Source organism: Lynx canadensis, chromosome B1, assembly GCF_007474595.2.
Source record: "Lynx canadensis isolate LIC74 chromosome B1, mLynCan4.pri.v2, whole genome shotgun sequence".
NCBI classification, from domain to species: Eukaryota; Metazoa; Chordata; class Mammalia; order Carnivora; family Felidae; genus Lynx; species Lynx canadensis.
The window spans coordinates 35624693-35639782 of record NC_044306.2 but is presented as its reverse complement, the minus strand read 5'-3'; the positions used below and the strand labels follow the sequence as shown (position 1 = coordinate 35639782).

The 15090-nt window shown below is 42.4% G+C and overlaps 1 protein-coding gene across 2 annotated transcripts in view; it reads left to right on the top strand.

Moving 5' to 3' along the window:
• The window catches only part of XPO7 (exportin 7), a 40415-nt gene extending 25924 nt beyond the window's left edge, over positions 1–14491 (top strand). For both annotated transcript variants that reach the window (XM_030312466.1, XM_030312465.1), the window contains exons 19-28: positions 851–957; positions 3481–3569; positions 4278–4385; positions 6765–6847; positions 7073–7287; positions 7530–7668; positions 9715–9875; positions 10995–11093; positions 11761–11888; positions 12888–14491. In XM_030312466.1, the coding sequence (XP_030168326.1) occupies positions 851–957; positions 3481–3569; positions 4278–4385; positions 6765–6847; positions 7073–7287; positions 7530–7668; positions 9715–9875; positions 10995–11093; positions 11761–11888; positions 12888–12981 (1223 nt within the window). In that variant the 3' untranslated portion in view covers positions 12982–14491. The remainder of the gene's footprint in view (positions 1–850; positions 958–3480; positions 3570–4277; positions 4386–6764; positions 6848–7072; positions 7288–7529; positions 7669–9714; positions 9876–10994; positions 11094–11760; positions 11889–12887) is intronic.
• The last annotated feature ends 599 nt before the right edge of the window (positions 14492–15090 follow it).

Here is a 15090-nt window from a genome sequence, read left to right as displayed (position 1 = left end):
CAAAACTGTCTGAAATAACGATCTGATTTCACCAAGAACAGATCATGCTATAATGGTCCCTGTAACTGGAAGAGAAGAACTATATGTGCCAGAAGTTTTCATCTGATGTGCAGTGATTTTTAAAACCTATTTCATACTTGTCCTCAGAAAGTTAAGAGAATTGAGGCCTAAATGCATGTTGTTGGCCAGATAACCCTCTACCCCACATGAAGGTGCAACCCACCCAAGACAGTCAACACAACTTTTCATGCCCCCCTCCCCCCCCCCCCGCCCCAGTTCACTAGCACATGTGAACCCACAAGGCTTAAGAGCCTTTGTAGCTGCCATGTGATATTAGCAGTTTGGGGTCAACTAATGACTGAAACGCAGCACTGTCTTCATTCTGAGCTATTTAAGTTCAATCCTACTATATAACATTACAGAACCTTCCAGGTTTATGGAAGATTAGTGAAAAGAGAGAAGTGTGAAGAGAGCCTCCACAGGCACCTGACTCCAGTACGAGTCTCATCAGGTTCTCATACACCAGACTCGGTCCTTTCTTAACTGACTGTCAGCTGTCACTTAAGGAGAAGTAAATAAAAACATAGTACCTCATACACATAGGAACCTCTGGTATTGTCAAACACAATGTGGACATCCCTGGACTGGATGACTTCCGGCCATTTTCTAGTTTAAAAATTCTCTCTGTATATTTTATTCTGAAATTAGTACTCATACCCGTGGGGATGATAAAGGGGCCCCCTTGAATTATCCTCGGGTCTGCTCATCTTTCATACTATCTTATTTTCCTTGCATGCATAGCTTTGAATTTTTTATATTGGAGTCACACCCTGGGTTGTTTACCTTTCAGGAGAGGATGAAGATCAGTATGAGCAATTCATGCTGCCACTCACAGCCGCATTTGAGGCTGTGGCCCAGATGTTTAGCACTAATAGTTTCAACGAGCAAGAGGCAAAGGTGAGTCCTTCACCCACTGACTGACCAGTTTCTGCTTTTGGGCAGCCCCTGACAGAAACTAGATTAGCTATTACTACAGAAAATAGTGCTCATCCATACATTTCTCACTGATTTCACTTCTATTTAATCTCTTGGGCTCCTGGGATTTTGAAATCGACAAACCAGTAGAGATTTATAAAGTCTTTTGTTTTTATGTTAAAGTGTTTTCTTATGTAATACTTACGATTTTTGTCTACATTTTCAAATGTAGTAGCATAAAGTTATTTTGTGTGTTTTCCTATTGTTTTTTGATCTCTGGTTGTATCTTTAGTTATGTGTCGCCTCTCAGTTTTAATACTGCATATTTGTGCTTTCTCTTTCCTGGATCAGTCTTGCCAGAAATGTGTCAACTTTATTAGTCTTTGCAAAAACAAAACAAAACCCTGTTATATCTTTGTTTTCTACTTCATTCAGTTCTGCTCTTTATGTTTATTTTCATATGTTTTTCTTGGGGTTTTTCCATTCTAACTTTTCAGCCCTCCTTCTTTCCTAATGTAATCATTTAAAGCTATAACTGTCCCTCTAGGCATATTATTCCACATGTTGGTTTACATAATGTAAAATTTACCAGCTTAACCGTTTTTTAGGTGTACAGTTGAATAGCATTAAATATATTAACACTGTCATGAAATAGGCCTCCAGAATCTATAGTTTTTGTATGTAACATTTTCATTTTCATTCAATTCTTTGGATTTTCTAATTTTCATTGAGATTTCTTCTTTGACAGGAGTCATTTAGAAGGGTGTATGAATTTCCACATATATGGAATTTTAAAGTTACCTTTAGTTATTGATTTCTGGCTCTCAGAATTATCATTTCTTGATTTTTGCTCTCCTCATCTTCACACATACCTGCTCTCTTTGTCTATAGATCTCTGGACCAAAACCAGAAGATACTAGGCTATTAATATTTGTAGGACGTAGGACTTTTTTGCAGTGTTCATAATGATGCTGAAGCTGAATTATAGTCCCCAAATAGCCAGAAGTATTGCCCCAAGATGCCAGGCTTTACCTAATATTCTAAAATTCTGTTTTCTTCTCTAGAAAGCCTCTTAGTTTTCTGTCTCTAAATCATCAGGGAAGTCACAGAGCAACACCACTTTGCCCGGCTGTCTCCCCTCTTTCTACCAGTGTTTTGAGATAGGTACTATTCAGAGCTGAGTTTAGTGTGGAGCATGTCAGTAACTTGAGCTGGAGTACTAACCAGTACCAAGGATAATTGAGGGATATCACTGAATAGCAGCCCTTTTCCCCATCACTTTAGTTCCATACCAAAGCAGGTGAAATTAATGAAAAGAACCATTTTGGCCACGAACTGCAAGCATTTTCCACATCTTTGTCACACCTCATGTAATAAGTTTTTTAAAGTTGCTGTGTCTTAGATTTGAAGACAAGTTATGGTATCAGTTTAGGAAGAGAATTGTCTGCTTAAAGCAGGCTGTTAGAAGTACAGTCAGTTTTGTTTTGTTTATTTAGAGAGAGTGTGTGTGTGAGTGGGGGAGGGGCAGAGGGGGAGAGAGAGGGAGAGAGGGAGGGAGGGAGGGATGAAAAGAGAGAGAGAGAATCCCAAGCAGGGCTGTCAGTGCAGAGCCCGACACAGGGCTCGATCTTACGAACTGCAAGATCATGACCTGAGCCAGAATCAAGAGTCAGACATTAACTGCCTAAGCCACCCAGGCGCCCCAGAAGTACAGTCATTTTTGGCAAATGAGTCAGGACACCCAAATGTGCCCGTGTCCTTGAGCCTGTTGATTATCAGCTTTTAAAAGCAGTCTTCCTGCTGTTCAGGGCCCACGGGACAAGTAAAAGTCCTACTGAGAAACAGAGGATTTGGAGTCTCGATGGTATGAGTCTTAACCCTGGCCCTCATGCCACCTAGCAGCATGATGGCACAGTATCTGCCTCTTAGGCCTCCGTCTCTTTCACTGTGAAAGTGTACTTTACCCTCCAACATTTACACATCAGTCTTATTTCCAGGGCCTCCAACCAGGGCAGGTAAGATGGAGGCTGCTGTGTTTCCTCCCTGCAGGATCTGCATTTGATTTCCTGTGGTGCTGATGCCTTTGTAACTAGGTGTGGTACCAGACCTTTCAGATATGTGGTCCCTCTGCCTCTTCTTGTGTGGACTTTTTGGCCATTTTTATCCTCTTTTTTCCTAACTCTTCTTCAATCAAGCTTTTTTGCTCTTCTCCTTTTTACTTAGAACTTAACCATATTAGTGTCTTAAAACTTTATCAGCTTCTGTTTTTGCTGTGATGGATCAGGAACCATTGCTTTTTCTTAGTAGATAACAAACAGGCTTACAAAACTAATTTTCTAAGTGAAAAGATTCCATTCTAGTAGGGAAGAGATCAGTTCGGAATATCTGGGAAGGAGTATTTGTTGAATGGTGGAAGAATTTGATTACACATTTGTGAAATCCCCATCAAGTAGTTATAGGTTTGGTTTTTCTTCTATTTTAACCTACTTTTGCCTTCTACTACAGCGAACTCTGGTTGGCCTAGTAAGAGACCTGAGAGGGATAGCTTTCGCCTTCAATGCCAAGACCAGTTTCATGATGCTGTTTGAGTGGATGTATCCTAATACAGACCAGGAGCGTGCTACTGCAAGCCTTAACTGGAGGGTGGATGGGCGATGTAGTCATGGGGGATGAGGGTGGGCAGGGTTAGGGAGGCAACAAAGGCAAGGAGTTGCCCCCAAAGGCAACTCGTAAGCTCCCATTCCATAGTGGTGTGATGGCATAGCACTACCTGCTCCCGTGAGAGAGATGGGGAAATGAACGAGGTCGTTTCCTACCACTTTCTTTTCTGGGACCCAGATATAAAATGCCTGTGGAGCTGCTGCATGTGAATTTTGCCACACTTAGAAAAAAGAGATATTTCGATCTACTAAGAAAAGACAGCTTCCCTAGGAATTAGAAAGCCTAACCTTGGATTCATAACCTTGAACAAATCATTTCGTATCTGACTGCCTGTTTCTCCAGTAGTTATATAACGGAAATAGCTGCTTCCCTGTCACGAAGGGATAAGAGGATAAATAACAATATGAAATACGTTATGCTCTTCAGAAGAAAATCATTATGTAAATTACAGCACATTATTAGATGCCTATGAAAATTTTAAGAACACACAGTCTGGTTAGAAAGACTGCAAGATTAACAAGCAGGAGGCAGGAAATTAGAGAACTTTAACTTGACAGTTTGTGCTTAGCCAATGCGGAGAGATTATTTTAAATTCTGTACCTTTCTGGATTCAGAATTTTTCCTTAGCTTTTCATTTACAGATATCCATCCTACATGCCAATTCTCCAGCGGGCAATTGAGCTATGGTACCATGATCCAGCCTGTACCACACCTGTGCTCAAGCTCATGGCTGAATTAGTTCATAATAGGTAAGCAAGAGGAAATTTTCAAAGGGCACAAGTGCCCTTTTACCTGAGAGAATTCTAGGAGAAATTATTTCATCTAATGTTTTGGGCAGATTGTGAAAGATAATAAGACTCACTGCTAATAGAATTTGCAAAAAATATCTATAAAAGTTCACGTATGTATATTTTTGTATGTTTGGAAAAAGGGTGCCCCAGCCACACAAAGCCACAGCTGCTTACAGGAAATAAGTCACCTTGAAAAGAGTCCTAAAGATACCCATTCTTACAAGAAGTGAATTTGGCAACCAACATTCTGATTTTGCCACCCACATATAAAAGTTAACACTTAGTAATGGTGCCATGCCTACCACATTTCAAAGTTCTCATTTCAGAAGGACTAATTGAGAATGATGCCGGGTGCATTAGAATACCGTTTTAAGAAAGGTATCTATTTGCAAGATTGCAGCTGGATTGGTAAAGATTTACTTAAGAAGAAAGTAAGAGAGACTTCCAAAATACCAAATTTTAGATTCGCCGAAAAATTTAGGGATGGAGGAAAACAGTAATCCGGCACATTGACTTCACTAGAATTTCAGGTCTGTGTATCTGCCTCTCATGGCACACCTGAGATAATTAATTTTTAAAACTGCCTTACTGAGGGGTGGCAGTAGCCTCCTGTCAGGCTTATAATCAAGAGTTACTCATTTACAAGATAAATATTTGAGAGCATCTAGTCTTTGCCAGCCACTTTCTTAGCTGTTGTGTCAGACAAAACCTCTCCTCTCTTAGATTTTACATTCAGGGGAAAAGACAGTAAAACAAGCATGGAAAATCATTTCAAATAATGGTAAGTGCTATGAAAAAAAAGTTGATAAAATGGGAATTGAAGGAGAAGAGGGTCAGAGAAGGCCTTTCAGAGAAAGTGATATTTAGGCTGGGTTCTGAATGACAAGAAAGACTCTGGTAGCCCTGCAAAATAAGGGGAAAAAGCATTCTAGGGGTACCTGGGTGGCTTGGTCAGTTAAGCATCCAACTTCGGCTCAGGTCATGATCTCATGGTCCGTGAGTTTGAGCCCCGTGTCGGGCTCTGTGCTGACAGCTCAGAGCCTGGAGCCTGTTTCAGATTCTGTGTCTCCCTCTGTCTGACCCTCCCCCATTCATGCTCTGTCTCTCTCTGTCTCAAAAATAAATAAACGTTTAAAAAAAAAAAAAAGCATTCTAAACAGTGAGAACAACTATAAAAACCCTAAGATGGGATGAGCTCACGGGGACTTGAGACAGAAAATACCACTGGCTGGAGCATGGTGAATGAGGGGAGGCCATAGTAGACAAGTCAAACAGGCCGGCAGAGACCCAGTCATATAGCAACTTAGGACAGCAGTAGTGAGGACGAGTGCATTCTCATTACAGCAGGAAGCTGCAGAAATCTTTTACGCATGGGATTAAAATGATCTCTTTTTACCTTATTTAAAGGTATCACTCTACTCTGAAGTAAGAGACTGTGGGGGAACAAGAGTGGGAGCAGAAGGACTGCACAGGAAGTAGATAGATTCAGGGCATACTGTAGAGCTAGATCTTGATGGATCCAGTGTGGGGAGGAAAGGAAAGAAGAATCAAGGAGGACTGTTAGGTATGAGGCCTTAACCAACTAGAGTCATTAAAAAGACCAACTAGAAGCTCATTTAAAAGGTGGAGCAAACCAAAGAAGAGGTGCTCTGGTCAAGAGAACAGTCAGGAACTCAGAACTCAAGTGTTTGTTTGTTTGTTTGTTTGTTTGTTTGTTTTTTCAAGTTTATTTCTTTGAGAGAGCATGAGTGGGGGAGGGGCAGAGAAGGAGAGAGAGAATCCCAAACAGGCTCCAAGATGCCAGCACAGAGCCCGATGCGGCTTGAAACCGTGAAACTGTGAGCCAAACCCAACTGGGCACCCCAGAACTCAAGTTGTTTAAAATGCTTGCCTCACCTACTTTGTCCTGTAGCATTCGCAGTCCCTTTGCCTCTCTTCTTTTATAAAGTGGTAATAGTGCTTGTACCCTCCCTTAGTTGCCACCAAAGCTATAAAGGTAAATGTAGATTAATGTCTGACGAGCTTTGAGTTAGTACTACCAAGAAATGACTGTTGTAGAAACTATACTTTAATCAAAATGGACAATTTTAAGAGTAATTTCATCTGCCTCACTTTTTTTCTTTTAAATGCTTTCACTTTGAGAAGCAGAACTTGAGTCTAGGTGTTAGTCTTTAAGATACAAGCTCTGTCACAGGTTAAATATCTTTAACTTGGTTATTCCATGTTAGGATAGGTAATCTGCACATCTTAGTGCAAAAAGAATCACCCAAGCCTCAAGTATCCCAGTCTTCCAGCAACATACCCCTGACTTTTTCTCCTTCTGTGTTCTCTGCTCAGATCCCAGCGGCTCCAATTTGACGTCTCTTCCCCCAATGGCATTTTACTCTTCAGAGAAACAAGCAAGATGATAACAATGTATGGTAAGTGCTTTAGAGGAGCATAACCCTGGGAATGAATTCCAGCTCAGTCGCCCTAGTGTATGCAGTGTAGGTCTCAGGCTAGCCCTGGCAATAACCAGGACAGTATTACAATGCCAGCTGACACCAAGGGCCTTTGAGTAAGAGGGTTGAGTTGGTTACAGAAACTATCAGTTACAATGTGGTTGAATAAATAATATATTACCACATGTCTGTCTACTCACTCAGGCAATCGCATCCTGACACTAGGAGAGGTCCCAAAGGATCAGGTCTATGCACTGAAGCTCAAGGGCATCTCCATCTGCTTCTCCATGCTGAAGGCTGCCCTCAGTGGGAGTTATGTCAATTTTGGAGTCTTCCGTCTCTATGGAGACGATGCCCTGGACAATGCTCTACAGACCTTCATCAAGCTGCTCCTCTCTATTCCCCATAGTGACCTCCTGGTAAGCCTTAAGCATCATTGGCAAGATCTGAGCCCGTCATCTTGTTTGCGTGTTTTTGTTTGGGGGTTTTGTTTGTTATTTTGCCAACACTGATTGAATATTTCTCTGGAGAGCTTACGCTGGCTCCAGCTAGCTCTTCTGTCTTCCCATCTGAAGGGAACTGAGCTGTTTTATTTAAGATCTTGCTCCCTGCATATGGAGGTGCACAATGCTAACCTGATTTTTGTCCTCTCTTCCCACAGGATTACCCCAAGCTTAGCCAGTCTTACTATTCACTACTGGAAGTCCTGACCCAGGACCACATGAACTTTATTGCAAGCCTGGAACCTCATGTCATCATGTATATTCTCTCTTCCATTTCTGAAGGACTTACTGCACTTGGTGAGCGCCCGTGTCGGTTGGTTTTAACCACTTAACAGAAAAGGAGAATTTTGCCCCAGGATCCAAAAGGGTTACTGCTTTGGGGGAATTGGCCTTAACCACAGAGAGTATAAGAATCATGAGTACATTCTCATCCAGCAAATATTTACTGACCCTGTCCTGAGGACCAAGTACTGTGCTATACACTAAGGATACAGTAGTTAACAACACATAGTCCCTGTCCTTTAGGGGCTTTTTATCTGGTGGATGAGGCAGACACATAGACAACTGCCTATTTCCTACACTTTTCTGCTTACTACAGTGAGGACGGAGTGCTGAGAGAGCTGCCAGGAAGCATACCTAAACTAGTTTTGAGGAGGTGAGGTGGGGGTCAGACAAGGCCTGGCTGAAAGCATTCATATCAAAGCATAAACCAAAAAGGTGAATGGGCAGTATCAGGTTAGTGGGGAGGCTTCCCAGCATCAGGAACTGCAACTACTAGCACCTACAGCCCAGAAAGAATCAGGAAATTCAGATGGCAGGTACACTGGTGCAGAAGAGAAGGGGGGTGGGGGGAGTAGAGCTGGAAAGAGATGGCGGGGGGCGGGGGGGGCAGGAGGGCACAAAGGCACCCGTAGTATCTGGATGTCTGGATTCTAACCTACTGCAATTGGAGGCTGTGGAAGGTGTTCACACAGCCAGCTTCACAAGTTTTTCCCCCTACTCCCATCTGGTTCCTGTCAACCCTTTTGTTCCTGGGTACCTTCAAGCAGTCATAATAGGTGTATATTAGGTGTGTATGTGTTCAAAGAAGAAAATACTTTTTTTTTTTTTTTTTTTTTTTTTTTTTTTTTTTAGCATTTATCCATTTTTGAGCAGAGAGAAACAAAGCATGAGCTGAGGGGAGGGGCAGAGAGAGAGGGAGATACAGTCTGAAGCAGGCTCCAGGCTCTGAGCTGTCAGCACAGAGCCCGACGTGGGGCTCGAACTCATGGACTATGAGATCGTGACCTGAGCTGAAGTCGGATGCTCAACTGACTGAGCCACCCAGGTGCCCCAAAAATACATTTTTTGTAGTACGCTGAGCAGAACATAAATGGGAGGATTAAGTCAACTGCAAAATAATCACCATATATTGCAAATGCATATTGGATGACTTGGATTGCCTACATGGTGAGTCATCCACACCTCCATGCCACCCCTTTGATACACATTTACCTCCAGCAGGGTGCAGAGGCATATCTAGGACAGTCTAGCCAAGGGATCCAACCTGGCTTTGGAAGGCTGTTTTATAGCTCCTTAAAAATAGAGGGCCCTCTGTATAAACAGAAACAGAATGGTTGACTTGTTTAAGGGTTCATCCCTCAGTGCCCTGGCCTGTGCCTCACGTGGTCAGAGCGCTGTCTGCAAGCTCTGCTGCAGTGTCCCCTTTGTAAATTACACAGACGAGTCTGCAGCTCCCACAGGATGCCTCGGAAACCAAGAATACAGGTCCTCTGACAGACCAGGAATGTTGCTAGGCAGTGCGAAGCTGTGCCACCCCTGTAACTCAGAGCAGAGGCTTAACAACTCACACTTGGATTCTCCTCACGGCCGGTCCAGTTATTAGCAATATGATCTCTAGACTTTGGTTTATTCATTTGTAAAATGGATCACCTACTTCCCAGAGTTCTCAAGAGGATAAATAAGAGATAATACCTACAAGGTCCTTATTAGCACTATCTGGCACAATGGAAGTACTTGCTATACTAAATTGTTTGTTATTTTTTAATGAAGCAGAAGACCTACATCCATACCACCTGAGTCAATAATGTCAATATCAGTCATTTATATTGTCGATCACCATACACACACTCTCAGACTTAGGATCGGGCCTTGCTATCTGATGAGGGTGAGAGGCTAATGGGAAACACCCAGCACAAGGCGTTGACTGAAACGGGTGCAGTTCCCAGTCTGCCGGGGTACCTCTGCCTCTATGGGATCTCGGCTAAGGGCAACCCATGTTTGCCTGGGTCACCGTCAACAGCTGCGTATCCCTGCTCTAATCCGCCCCTGCCCCTCTTCCAGACACCATGGTATGCACAGGCTGCTGCTCCTGCCTGGACCACATCGTGACATACCTCTTTAAGCAACTGTCACGGAGCACCAAGAAGAGGACGACACCTCTGAACCAGGAGAGTGACCGCTTTCTGCATATCATGCAGCAGCATCCAGAGATGATCCAGCAGGTAAGGAACATGAGCATTAGGAGGCATTGTGGGGTGTTCTACAGTGGAAGACCCTCTCTGGGGGAGAAGAAAGGCCAAGCAAGATGCAGAGTCTTACGTCTCACCAGGATAATGCTGCCAAAGTGAAGTTTACACCTTAAAATTACAGTGGATTTTGAGTTTGCTGAGCAATCATCAGACAGAAACAATCTGAAAAAATCAGGTTCTGTCTGAGTTGTTCTTCCAAGTGTCACACCTACCCCTATGCCTTGGACCTGTCCTCCTTCTACAGCAATGACTGTTGCCATAAGCGGGGCACAAGTTAGCAGCACCCAGCTATAAAGCTTTTACTCCCATTTGCAAAGTGGGAACAGGAATGCAGGACAGAGGGAAATAACTGACCACACAGAGATCAAACCATATGTTTGCCTTCGTTTTATTTGTATGCTGCATCTTTGCAAAAATAAGATTTGCAAAAATAGATAAAAATAGATAAGGAAAGGGGATCAATGGAATTATTTAGCTTTTAGCTACTAGTCCCACCTTTGTCTGTATTATTCTCTAAAGAAACTGAAATAATTCACATTCGTATCACATCCCCAAAATGTTATAAAAGCTGTCTCTGGGGCACCTGGGTGGCTCAGTCGGTTAAGCCTCTGACTTCACCTCTGGTCAGGATCTCACAGTTTGTGACTTTGAGCCCCACATTGGGCTCATTGCTGTCAGTGTAGAGCCTGCTTGGGATCCTCTGTTGCTCTCTCTCAAAAATAAACATTTAAAAAAAACAACTTAAAAAAAAAAAGGCTATCTCCTCTCAGACAAGTACCGGGGAGCTACAGTGCAAAGGGATTTTACCTAGTATGATCATTGTGTGACCCATCCCATTCCCCACAGAAAACAGGGTGAACTGGAAAGGTCCATTTTTAAAGGAAATATTAAACCAATTTAAAAAGCAGGAAAGGAAATACCTTAGAAAATTTACCTCATAATAGAAGATTAAAATGAAACTTCATAAACTATTTGCCTGGTTTACTCCAGACAGAAGAGGCCTTCAACCCAATAAACTCTTCTGTTTGGAATCTATAATTCTATCTTGGGTAGCTACCCACTAGGTCACTGCCTCAGATTCTCCATTTCCAGATGCTGTCAACGGTGCTGAACATCATCATCTTTGAAGACTGTAGGAACCAGTGGTCTATGTCTCGGCCCCTACTTGGCTTGATACTACTTAATGAAAAGGTAAGAGAGCCAGAAGCATGGGCAGACACATTTAGCTATCATTTGCCAGGGCACTGTGGGGAACGTTATAGGAACACCCCATGATGGTAAAGCAGAGGGAAGATAGCCTGTCTTCTGAGCATGTTCTGTTCATGGTTTGACAAGTACATAATCACTTAACTGTTAGAAGTCACCATGTATAGCAATTCAGACAAAGGTAAAGGCTGAGGAAATGTTACCAGAAGGGAATATACCTGGAGATCAGACCACCTGTGACCTAAATTCTAGCTCAGCTCTACCACAAACAAATATAAGGAAGTCTAGAGATTCCTATAAAAGAAACCAAATCCGGGTCACCAATCCGGCTCAGTTCGTGGAGCATGGAACTCTTGATCTCAGGGTTGTTGGTTCTAGCCCCACATTGGGTGTAGGGATTCCTTAAAAGATAAGATAAAATCAAGAACCTGGATCAGATGACCCTTAGAGTGTTTACAAATTTAAAACTCTTGATTTTTAAGTAAGATGAAGATAAATTATCTGGCAAGTACTTGCTTGAATCAAAAAAGGTACCCAGTTTTGGTAGATAATTCTGTTTCTTGTTGGAGAAGAACATTCCTTCCACCCTGCAGAAGAGGGAAGGCTAATAAGCCTCATCTCTCCTTACCCTGTCTCACTCCTTGCCCCACAGTATTTTTCTGACCTAAGGAACAGTATCGTGAACAGCCAGCCACCAGAGAAGCAGCAGGCTATGCATCTGTGTTTTGAAAACCTGATGGAAGGCATCGAGCGAAATCTTCTTACGAAAAATAGAGACAGGTGAGTGTAGAGAGCCCTGCCGAAAAGTCATAGGCAGTTTCTCCAGTCCTCGAAACAGGACACTCCTTTACAGTCTTTTAGAGGCCATCTAAAGCAGTGCTGTCCAATAGAAAAGCAAGCCACATAAGTAACTCTAAATTTCCTAGTAGCCACATTAAAAGGGGATAAAAGGAAACAGACAAAATTCATTTTAATACATTGTATGTAACTTAATGTATGCAGAATATTATGTCAATGTGTAATCCAGACTTAAAAATTTAGAATTTTAACATTCTTTTTATTTTACTAAGTCTTCAAGATTCTGTATATTGTACATTTAACAGGGAATCTTAATTCAGATGCTAACTACTCATTTGAAATGCCTGATTTGTATTTAGACTTCATAAAATTTACAGTTGACAAAGTAGATTCCCATATTCAAGTATACCGAACATACTTAGAAATTGTCCAGTAACTGAATTGAATGTCAGGTTTCCCTGAATTCAAGTTTAAATTTGATTTCATTTTTAAAATGGCATTTTAATTTAAAACTAATTAAGATACAATTGGGGAACAGAATTTTAAATTTCCATGTAATTTGCTTCAGTTCTTCTGTTGTACTGGGTACATTTCAAGTGTTCAGCAGCCATGTGAGGCTAGCAGCTACCATATTGACAGGTCTCCGGCATTAAGAAAGGAAATAGCTTCATTTTCTTCACACCCTCACTGTGTGAGGGTTACTTCCCACCTCTGTCAGATTTTCCTGTTGTGCTGTCACGAGTTCAAGGCGGCCCTCAAAGCCCCAGATTTGACCAGATCTCCAAGTCTACCACAAGGTTGTCAGGTAGAAAGGGGTGCAAAACTAGCTCAACTTTCCCTTAAGGTCTTAAGACCGAGGTTAACTGACCTTAGATTCATGCATTCTGCCTTTCAGTAGCCACTTCTCTGCCAGAAATGTTTTAGGCAAAGACCTTTCCCTTCCACCCTACTCCCTCAACCTACAATTCATCCTCTCTGCAGGTTCACCCAGAACCTGTCAGCATTCCGTCGAGAAGTCAACGACTCGATGAAGAATTCCACTTACGGCGTGAATAGCAATGATATGATGAGCTGACACCTCCTTGGACTCTACCTGTACAGAGCAGCGTCCCTTTGGTCTGGCCCAGAGGGGCAAACAATTACAAGGGAGAGGGCCTGGCTGATCCTGGCCCCCTCCACCAGGGGTGTGGGGAAAATGGCAAAGGTCAACTAGCTACTTCCCCAGGGAATAGGGATGTGAGTGCACTCACTAGGGGGCAGGGCGCTGCTGGTTCCTGGGGGGATTGGGTGGGAAGGGTGGTGGGAGGAGATAGAGACACAAGTGTGTGAGACTCCAGCCCCTCCTCCTGGGGCCACCCCAGGGGGTGGGGGAGGAACCCCCAGTGTCCTGCCACAACCTGCCTTGTATAAACATGTACATTTTTTCATAACATTTTGAACAAGGTTTATATTGACTCAAGTTTAAAAACAAAAAGTGTGACTGAAAAATTTTTACAGAGTCTAGTGCACCAATGCTGATGTGAGGGGTTGTGTATGCGAGTGAGAAAAAAATGTGTATTCTGGTGGCCTGAAGCTTTACTGGACGAGGATGTGTGAACGTGCAGAGATATATTTAGTGACACAGTGTAGAGAGGCAAAAAAAAAAAAAAGGTAAAAATTCCAAATGTATATTTTTTCTTATTGCCCTTTCCTTGCCCCCAAAATTATCACTTCCTGTTACTGTATTACCCTTGTTATTAGGAACTCTAAGCCATGTGGAGCACCATCCTTCCCCTTCAACCGTAGATGCTGCCCTAGGTCCGTTGGCCTCTTGCAGTGACAGACAACTCCAGCTAAAAGTGTTTGGTGTTCTTAGCTTCATCCTTTTTCCCACTTTGCTTATCCTCATCCTCAGACAGATGCCTCTTGCTTTTATAAGTCCGATGTAACTCTATGATTTAGGGTTCTCAGTCTCTGTAAAGGTAGAGACCAGAGAGAAGGAATTGAGCCAGTTGCTCTCCTGTTGAGCGATTTGGATGAGTCCACCAGAGGCCTGATTGTATGGCCGGTAACTTTGAGTCTTCCCCAGCCCTTGAGGCAGTGTGTGTGGATGTGTGCGCGTGGATATTTATATATGTACCCTGCACTCGTGAATGTATGAACTGGAGGAAGTTACTACAGTGGAGGGGTTCTTAATAACAAGGTCTGCCTAGCATGAAGTATTTAACAATCTCCCACCCTTTAAAAATATACATTTTTATAAAATAAAAACCATAATAAATGTTTTGAATATTAAAAAAATTAACCTACAGAAGAAAATTAATGGAGAAAGCTATTTGCCTTGTACTTTTTCCACAATTGCTGCTGCTAGTTGTACGCATCTCTAGTTCAGCTCTTGCCCATGGGACACTCATCAATTAGGTTTTATCTTTATTTCTCTCCTCTACCCCCAGAAACAAGCCTGTTAATTTTTTTTTCCTTCTCCTCTGGCGACTGTGTGGTGAATCCTTTCTTGCGTGATCAGGTTGCGGATAGACTTGTAAGGGTGTTTGCTGCATACAGTGTAAGCATTGTGACCGCCAATAAACTTCAATGGTTTCTACTGACCTGGCTTCAGCGATCAAGTCTAGTGTGTCTATAGGGACACGTCTCACTCTAAACACACTAAGATGTTTGAAACACACATTCTTAAAAGCCAGTAAATGACAGGTTCGTCTCACCCTTGTAAAATTCGCTTGTTTCTCATTCAACTAAGTCTGACTCCATTTCTTTTAAAAGTATGATTGTTTTAGTTGATATATCTATGCAGATAGATATAAATATATATAGATACATACAGTGCTGATATCCACAACTACAAGAGTGAAGCCACTCTACCTCTACTAGCAATCGGCAAAGAAGTAATGATTGCAGAAAGCCCAGTTTTGTTAACGTCCTGATCCCCGCTCCTCTTCTGTGAGCTGGGCTTCATTCATTAGACCCTGACAGGTTCAAGGGTAAGTTTTTCACTGTACTATGCAGGCTTCATGGGCCAGAATTATCAAATGAAGAACCCTATAGTTAATGAGGGCTATTTCTCATCCCCATACTATGTAGTACCTAGGTATAAGAGAACTTAATTACCAGAAACACTGTATCTTAATGGAGATTTACATCCAATGAATCACAGGCTCTAGAGTGCCACTCTTGTCTACCTTATCTAGAT